This window comes from Xenopus tropicalis, chromosome 4 (assembly GCF_000004195.4).
Source record: "Xenopus tropicalis strain Nigerian chromosome 4, UCB_Xtro_10.0, whole genome shotgun sequence".
In the NCBI taxonomy this organism is placed as follows: domain Eukaryota; kingdom Metazoa; phylum Chordata; class Amphibia; order Anura; family Pipidae; genus Xenopus; species Xenopus tropicalis.
In genome coordinates this window covers 2183634-2193132 of record NC_030680.2, presented here as the reverse complement: position 1 = coordinate 2193132, position 9499 = coordinate 2183634, and the positions used below count along the sequence as shown (strand labels likewise).

The following is a 9499-nucleotide window of genomic DNA, read 5'->3' as shown; positions in this document are numbered from 1 at the left end:
CTCTGTAATAAACGATTTATTGTTTCCATTCAGTGATTTACGAACAGTTTTGACTTATAGAAATGTACATCTAAAGGCAAAGTTGAACTTAAATATGTGACTGGGCAGAAAAAATACAAAAATACAAAAAGTTTCGATGACAAAATCTCCAATAAGTTAATATAAAACCAAGTCCTTCTACAAAAAAGCCACAAAATGTATTTTTGTCCTCAAAAATGAAGGTTTCTCCTCAGTTGGAAGAGACTTTTAGCCTCTGCAGATCTACTGCCCAGGAAGACCAACCCCCAGCCCACAACATGCCCACTGGGAAGTGAAGTCCAACCCCCAGCCCACAACATGGCTGCTGGGAAGTGAAGTCCAACCCCCAGCCCACAACATGCCTGCTGGGAAGTGAAGTCCAACCCCCAGCCCACAACATGGCTGCTGGGAAGTGAAGTCCAACCCCCAGCCCACAACATGCCTGCTGGGATGTGAAGTCCAACCCCCAGCCCACAACATGCCCACTGGGATGTGAAGTCCAACCCCCAGCCCACAACATGCCTGCTGGGAAGTGAAGTCCAACCCCCAGACCACAACATGCCCGCTGGGAAGTGAAGTCTAACCCCCAGCCCACAACATGGCTGCTGGGAAGTGAAGTCCAACCCCCAGCCCACAACATGCCCGCTGGGAAAAAAAAGAACATTTTTGCATTTGGATCAGCTGTGGCTCAGGTGTAGATACTTCATAAGCAGATTCTTACAGCGGTGGCTGAAGCCTCCCCCTAGGGCCTCCGTCTCTCTCTCAGGCGCCTCAACCAACTCAAGTCCAAAATAGTCCCCGGTTTCACAGTTGACAGACGTACAAAATGGCGGAGACACTGAGACACTATGGGATAGATGATGTACCTGCATGTAAATGTCCTTCTGTTTGGGAAACTCTCGTTATTGACCTCTACGCATTTCTACTGGAGACCTGGCTTGAGTTTCTCATTACTGAAGCGGTCACTTTCCCAGCAGTCTCCTGGTACCTCCGAGTAAGCTCTACTCTTTGTAAACGTCTTCTAGTGACAACTTCAGGTCTCCTTGGGCCTTCTCTCCTTGGATTTCTCTTGGTGTCGCGCTCAGACCATAGAAGGTGGTCCCTTCCCAGCTGCCCCCAATGGTTACAGTGCGGCCTTGGGTAGTCAGTAGCCGGACCTTGTAGGGAGCACTTATTTTGGCTTTCTGGACCGACGCATCCATACGTACAGTCTTCCCACTTCCAACCACGACAGGTTCTTGTAGCGACAAAGTAATCTATAGAAAATGGACAAATATTCATTAACTGTTGACCTTACTGACCCATTGGCCCATTGACTAATGTTATTGTTCTCTTGCAAATGGGAATAACCAGTTGGGGGCATCTCACTATCCCCAGGTCATTGTTGGAATGTTGCTTTCCAATATGGAGACGGGGAGCGATGGGACTGGGGGAAATACAGAGAGGAGCAACTAATCAAGGGAATGGGGGTGTCAATTTTGGGTATGAAGAGAGACTAGAACGTTCCTGAGAACATGAGGGCTTCAGGGGTGGAGTCATGGGATTGTCAAGATTTGCTGTAAAGGTAAAGTTCACCTTCATTGGAACCAGGTACCGTAGCCCAAACCATTAAAAATAGACCCATTTATTCTGGTGGACCCTGTTCTACTGGTGGTTTCCAGTCTCAGGAGTTTTCCATCCAACTGGTGAAGAGCAATTCCCTATAACGGTATCTCAGGAGATCCCACGTACAGATCTGCCGGTACTATATATATATATATTCACTGATCCCGTTACCTCTCGCTCATTGGTGTTGGTGAAATCCCACCGGTGAGTGACGTTATTATCGAGGGAAATCCTGGAAGCCCTTTCCATGCCAATAACAGGAATCCCCCCGGTGAAAGTGGTTTCTGCCTCCCCCACAAACACAATGTTGTGATCATGAATACATCTGCTCACTTCCTTTATGGTTTCCTTGAAGCTAAAGGAAAGAAACAATTAATATCAGCTAATTGGGTCGGGTCGATATATATAAGTAGGAACGTATTTTGCTCATTGGACATTGATTTTCATCATTTGGTTAAGGAACGATTACGTTCCCATCTCCGTTTCTTTTCCTGGGAAATAAGGAGAGACGGTAAATCACTGACCTGAACGTGTCGCTCAACGTCTCGTTTCCGTCGCTGTTATTATAGATCTTTGCATTTACTATGATACTTTTTTCTACTTCAGTTTTCCCCAGTTCAGGGAGGAACTCAAAGTCCTGGATCTTCTGAATGAACGTTGCTCCGATGAAGCCAAATAGCCTGTAACGATGATAGTCGGGGCCCAAGAACGTGGCCTTCTCCCAATACCCCGGGTTCCCCTGAGTTGGCTGGGGCCCTTTATACAGTTTGCCATCAGCCTTACTGACCCACCAGAGGTTTCCCTCAGGGCAGAAAGAGATCACATGGGGGGAATCTCTGCCGTCTCTTTGGCTGAGTGCGGTTCCCAAGTCCAACCAATCACTGTCTGTCTCTGCTGGTCTGACCCACATCTGAATCCGACCATCGCTTGTTATTGCATATAAAGCCCCTTGTGGGTCGGAGAAGACAGAGTCGGTATCTTTGTAGTTACCCTCCCCTACACACGTTCCCTGGACACCAATCCATCTGATACTTTCATCTTTTGGGGGTGGGCCCTTGTAGACTGTTCCTGAGTGCGTAACTGCCCAAAGAAGCCCATGGGGATCAACGGAAATACATTTAAACATGTCCCACCCACTGCGCCCAATTCTTCGGTCGAGGGAGAACAACATTTGGTTGACACAAGACGACACTGGGCCGGTGTAGAGATTTCCGTCCCGTATGGCAAAGAGTTTCCCAGTAGGACTCAGGGCAACAATGACATTGAAGCCATCAAGTCTCCCCAGAGTTATTGCCCTCGCGTGGAAGTTATCTGTAGGGTCCCGGGGCGGGGGGCCGACTCTCACTGTATAATCCTCATCCATCACCAGTAACATTGTCTCTGCAAAGGGAAAAATCTAATAGATCTCACTATTCCAAAATGAAAGTTCATCTGGGAGAAACCTAAACAGTTCAACGCCCTTCATGAAACCCCGCCCTCCCTCCTACTGACCAACCAAACTGGGCCCCACCCTATATAACCCATAAAGGCATTGAGTAGGGGATGTTCTTACCTTTCCTCACCTTCAGCCGACAGGACACAGAGATGGGGCCCTTCAGGGCAGAGTGAGTGACCCTCACAGTCAGTTCTGCCCCATCATCTTCCTCTATGTCGGGGGTTATACGGATTGTGCACTGACAGTTGAAAATACCCCTTTTACTTGATTTTATATCAGGAAATACATTGATTTTCAGCGGCCTCAGTGTTGAGGGCAAGTTATCGACGTCCCCTTTGTGCAGCAACTGATCCATCTCGGCTGAATTGTTCCCATGGTTCCGTGGGGCAGAGGAACCAGTTTGTGGCTCAGATTTCCTGGGGTAAATTTCCATCTCTTCCCCCTCTTTCCTTCTCAAATACACACGAATGTCTATGGTCTTTGGTCGGTAACCAGAGATCTGGCAGGAGAGAGTCGCCTTGTCCATATGGACCAAATATTCCGCTCCGGTAATCTCTGAAAGTCTGGGGGGTTCTGTAACACACAAACCCATTTATTGAACTTCAGACGAGACTCTCAATGACCCAATGATCCTTCTCTTACAAATCTGCCCCACAGAGATGGACCCATCTGCTCAAGTTGCCCATTCAGAGACACTGAGGGAAACAGCACCGACCTTCCAACCAGTTCCTACAAGATGTAAGAAGAGCAACTTGCCCTCTACAGAACCAAGTAGCCAAGTACCCCCTGATCCCACCGCATTCCCAATACTCACTATTTGGGCACAGGGATTTGCCCTCAGCTCCTACTGGAATGAATCCCTTACCATCAAGGGGCCCTATCTGTAAAGCTGGCCATACACGTTAAGATCTGCTCGCTTGACGAGGTCGCCAAGGGAGCTGATCTTCTGCCGATATCCCCACCTATGGGTGGGCGATATTGGGCAAATTTAGGCTAATTCGGTCCTGGGGCCAATCGATCGAATTATAACGATGGTTATGGGTCTAGTTAGTTTAGGGACCACTTCAACGAGCCAATGTGGTCCCCGATTCAACTAAATTTTTTCACCTGCCTGATCGATATCTGGCCAATTTCAGGCCAGATATCGGTCGGGCAGGCCCATCCTTGCTGCCCCTACACGGGCCGATAAGCTGCCGAGATGGTCAGATATCGGCAGCTACAATCGGCCCGTGTATGGCCACCTTAAGGTGTTAAACGAGCATTGCTATCAATGTATCCATCAAAGTTGGAAGAAGCTTTTGATGTAGTCATGGGAGTTGGTGGAACCAATGAAATGCTCCTCAGATCTTGCCCATAATCAGCAAGTCAAGTGGTAATGTATCAAAATCTTTCTTATTTTGCCCATAACAAGTTCTCCTGTGGGGAAACTGTGGGATTTCAGAGTCTCTGAGCTGAAAGGTCAGATGAGAGATATTTTGGGTGATGTTCTTCTACATTTAATGAAGGGATGCAAGTAGCACCTTCAGGGCAAGAAGAGTGTTGGGGGACGTATGACCAACATGAAGCAGAGAAGATGGATAAAGTTGGTATTAGAGGTTCTGCAATCAAACTGGAGATGAGGGGAGACAGTGGTCACCCTCGCTGGGTACCTTTGTATCTAAAATAAGTTGGGTTGTAGCCATTGGGGGAAAGTAGAGCTTTACATGAAAAATAACATGGTGGGAAGTTGCAGAATGGATTTTTTTGGTTTTACAATTCTTACCTTTTTTCAAAAATATGATGTAGCCCCAGATACAAGAGGCGAGTATCAGAGCAGCGAGGGTTCCAAGTACAGCGCCCAGAATTTTTAGATGTGAAACTGTAATGGTACAAAATATAACAATTATGGGCAATGTGTAACGTTCCGGATCATGTTTCATTAAATAGTGCAGGGGGCATGGGGCAATCCCAGATTATTTGCCCCTAGAGTCACCCAGTGGTGCCCTCTACTCCTTATCCCCTAAGAAGACTAATTAAAGGGCCAGTAAAGCCCCAGCTTCACAGCAAAGAACACGGAGGATCTGTTAATTCTCATTGGAGGATTATTTTGCATTTTTGAAGGAGATTTTTGTGGTAGGACTTTGCAAAAAAATAACTTTACCCATTACAATCAACTTAAGGAAACGCCTCCTTTATTAATTAGACGGTTTCCCAATTAGAGATCAGCAGTGGGGAGAGAGAGTGCTTGATGTGATTATCTAGAGTGCTAATGAGTATGCACAACCTCTCGGTCGGCGACCCTTCTACCCCAGAGAGATAGTGAAACCTCAAGGATCCAGTGGAAATTTTAACCACTTAATATAAGGAAATAAAACCAAATTGCTTTTATTATACAGCCCGGAAACTGCTGGACCCTTTACTTACCCTTTACTTACCCTTTACAGAGAGAGTGAAATCCAGAACCAGAGAGTCTCCCAGGGATCTGTGGGATATGACACAGGAATACTTTCCCCCATCATCCCCCATAGAAGGCTTTAACAGCAGCTGACTGGTTGCACTGAAGGTTCCGTCCCCATTCTCTAGCGGCTCATTGGTGGAGACTCCTCGGTGCAGCACAACATGTTCACCGTCACTGAGTTGTTTTATCCACTGGAACTTTATTGTTTCTGGGTAATAATTACTGGCTCGGCATGTAACCCCCCTCTCTGTTCCTTCCTCTATAATAACGTTGGGGGGCACCAGGCTGGCACTGGGTTTAACTGCACGGGGAGAGAAGGGGCAATTAGGAAACTAATGCGGGTCTTTATGTTAGTCGGGGGTCCCTCCTCTCTTGGAATGAGCTATGATTGCCCCCCTGTCTCTATCAGTATTGGCCCTCTGGGGGTACCACCCCATCACCCACGATAACTGCCCCCTCCTCATAACTGGGCTCTCCCACTATCCCTTCCCAGGGAAACACCCTCCATTCATTGGTTGGTTCCTCCATCCCATTGCTCTCAAGGGAACTGGTTCCCAATTTGTGGAAGCCCCTGTGGGGACCTGAACCAGTGGGTGGGGGGGTCTGAAGGAAAGCAGCTGATTGGCTCTTCTAGATACTCCTGGCAGCTTAGTATGAAGGTGAAATAGAGTGGGACTGGGGGTTGAGTTGGGTGGTTCTTTATATAATTATAACCTCAATATAAACTAATGGGGCCTACAACAAGGTTTGGCCTTCAAGGGGGTATGAACCAACAGTCAGACCGTCACCACTAGAGGGCACTAACACATGGGGTAACAGAGGCGTTAGTGCAGAATGGGGTTACTATATGGGTTCCCATTACAGGACCTACAGGTGAGTGAGGCTGCTCAGTGTTCCGCCACTACCCCCGGGAACAGGTAGGTTCCACCATATCTTACGGTGATTTGATGACTTGTTTGGGGTGAAGCTCCTGTTTGAGATCCTTATTCATTATTAGCCACTAACCGGCCACTTACCTGCCACCTCCAGAGCAGATCTCCCCTCTGCCTGCTCATTATCGTAGGTAACAGTGCAGGTATATTCTCCCTCATCAGTGACTTGTACCTGCGCCAGGGAAAGCCCAGCGTTGCCTTTAATCAGCCGAACGTCTAGTTCTGATCCCGGCCTGATGGGGTTGTGGGAGCCTCTGTCATACATATAAACTGGGCCGGATCCCAGGGTCCAATGGACAGAGAGGCGCTGTAGGTCCAGTTCTGCGCTGCTGTATCCAGTGATTGTACATGGGATAAACCCATCCTGGTCCCTCAGTACTTTCACTGGCGAGTCGCTCACTTTCACTCCCACTGGGTCTGAGGTATAAGAACAGAAGGTGAGACTCAGTATTACTATACAGAGCCGCACAGTGTTACCCGCCCCAGACTGGGAGGGGCCAGGCCTCTCTATAACCAATAAAGCTGGGGCAGATCTGTCACTAGATACTCAGTATTACTATACAGAGCCGCACAGTGTTACCCGCCCCAGACTGGGAGGGGCCAGGCCTCTCTATAACCAATAAAGCTGGGGCAGATCTGTCACTAGATACTCAGTATTACTATACAGAGCCGCACAGTGTTACCCGCCCCAGACTGGGAGGGGCCAGGCCTCTCTATAACCAATAAAGCTGGGGCAGATCTGTCACTAGATACTCAGTATTACTATACAGAGCCGCACAGTGTTACCCGCCCCAGACTGGGAGGGGCCAGGCCTCTCTATAACCAATAAAGCTGGGGCAGATCTGTCACTAGATACTCAGTATTACTATACAGAGCCGCACAGTGTTACCCGCCCCAGACTGGGAGGGGCCAGGCCTCTCTATAACCAATAAAGCTGGGGCAGATCTGTCACTAGATACTCAGTATTACTATACAGAGCCGCACAGTGTTACCCGCCCAGAGTGGGAGGGGCCAGGCCTCTCTATAACCAATAAAGCTGGGACAGATCTGTCACTAGATACTCAGTATTACTATACAGAGCCGCACAGTGTTACCCACCCCAGACTGGGAGGGGCCAGGCCTCTCTATAACCAATAAAGCTGGGGCAGATCTGTCACTAGATACTCAGTATTACTATACAGAGCCGCACAGTGTTACCCGCCCCAGACTAGGAGGGGCCAGGCCTCTCTATAACCAATAAAGCTGGGGCAGATCTGTCACTAGATACTCAGTATTACTATACAGAGCCGCACAGTGTTACCCGCCCCAGACTGGGAGGGGCCAGGCCTCTCTATAACCAATAAAGCTGGGGCAGATCTGTCACTAGATACTCAGTATTACTATACAGAGCCGCACAGTGTTACCCGCCCCAGACTGGGAGGGGCCAGGCCTCTCTATAACCAATAAAGCTGGGGCAGATCTGTCACTAGATACTCAGTATTGCTATACAGAGCCGCACAGTGTTACCCGCCCCAGACTGGGAGGGGCCAGGCCTCTCTATAACCAATAAAGCTGGGGCAGATCTGTCACTAGATACTCAGTATTACTATACAGAGCCGCACAGTGTTACCCGCCCCAGACTGGGGGGAATAGGAATGTACTTACCAGTTCCCGGCAGTGAGACAGAGACCAGTAATAAGCAGAACAGGACGGGGGGATTCAGGCCGATTCCCAGTTTCTCCTGCATCCCTATTGGGGGGCTCCTCCGCTGTCAGTTCATTAGGGCCCCGGGGGGTATTGCTTTGTTCTCTCTCCAGTCCAACTCATAGCGAATGGGATGTTACTGGGAGTTGCAGTTGGCCGAGGCCTCGGGAACAGCTGGGGGCACAGAGCAAATCCAGTCTCAGTTCCACCTGTCAGAACACAAAGTATGGAGAGTTCCATAAGGGCCCCCTGACTTCTAATGAAGCTCCTCCCCCTCTACCCAGAAGCCCCTATTCCCCCCTGCACAAGGTGCTGCAACTGACAGGGAACAGTCTCAGTCTCTCACCTTTGAGTCAGGTCCATAGGTTGCCCCAGGGAGAGGCAATAAACATGAGAGTCTCTATGCCCCCCCCCCCCAATCTACATAAATATACATTAACTAGGAATCCTTATAGTAAAACATACGATGGGCAGATTTTCATCACGACTCGGGGAGACTGATCCTGTCTATTAACAGATCCGGCAGCCCGGGCCTCACTCACTGATTGGCTGCTGGTTACTGGGGGGGGAGGAAGGGGCAGGGTTTGCGGGGGGATTTGCTCAGTGGAAAACAGACCCCCCCACCCTGACTCGCAGATAACAGGCAAGGTCTCTGCATGCAAAGCACATACAGCGGCGTGTTAGTTATACATTTAGGCAACAGTATCAGTATCATATACAGATCTTTCTTACACTTGTAAGCCGGGGGGGGGGTAACACTGTGGGGCCTTATTTTAGACACACACAGCCCCTTCTGCAGGCCTAATGTCAGGTCTTTTGAGATCCAATGGCCCTGGGCTGTAGGGTTACTTTGGCAACTTTACTATACACTATATGCTTTATTCCCAACCCATGGGGTTAAAGGGGAAGTAACCCTGTTGCACTGCTCGACTAAACGTTACACTGTTCTTGCTGGACTTCAAATCCCAGAATAATGTAACATATAATGAAGGCTGAGGCATGCTGGTAGTCCAGCTCCCAGTGGGACAGCATCATCACACAGCGGGGTATTTATATAAACTATAGTAGGGTTTCTGTAGCAAACACCCCAGCTGTACCGGTGCAGGAATGGCTGCCCCCGGGGCTACACAGCGGGGTATTTATATAAACTATAGTAGGGTTTCTGTAGCAAACACCCCAGCTGTACCAGTGCAGGAACGGCTGCCCCCGGGGCTACACAGCAGGGTATTTATATAAACTATAGTAGGGTTTCTGTAGCAAACACCCCAGCTGTACCGGTGCAGGAACGGCTGCCCCCGGGGCTACACAGCGGGGTATTTATATAAACTATAGTAGGGTTTCTGTAGCAAACACCCCAGCTGTACCAGTGCAGGAACGGCTGCCCCCGGG

At 49.0% G+C, this 9499-nt stretch overlaps 1 protein-coding gene across 2 annotated transcripts; it reads right to left on the bottom strand.

The window, feature by feature from the left end:
- LOC100485292 lies at positions 1-8654 on the bottom strand. 2 transcript variants are annotated; one of them, XM_031900347.1, is made up of 9 exons: positions 8457-8654; positions 8072-8319; positions 6512-6844; positions 5473-5796; positions 4821-4916; positions 3176-3631; positions 2148-3003; positions 1795-1978; positions 1-1274 (listed from the first exon to the last, which is right to left on the bottom strand). In XM_031900347.1, the coding sequence occupies exons 2-9, from the start codon at positions 8151-8153 to the stop codon at positions 1020-1022; spliced, it is 2586 nt and encodes an 861-aa protein (XP_031756207.1). In that variant the 5' UTR covers positions 8154-8319; positions 8457-8654; the 3' UTR covers positions 1-1019. The 2 variants fall into 2 exon arrangements, with proteins under 2 accessions (XP_031756207.1, XP_031756208.1); XM_031900348.1 differs by having other exon boundaries at positions 8072-8284.
- Positions 8655-9499: the final 845 nt, after the last annotated feature.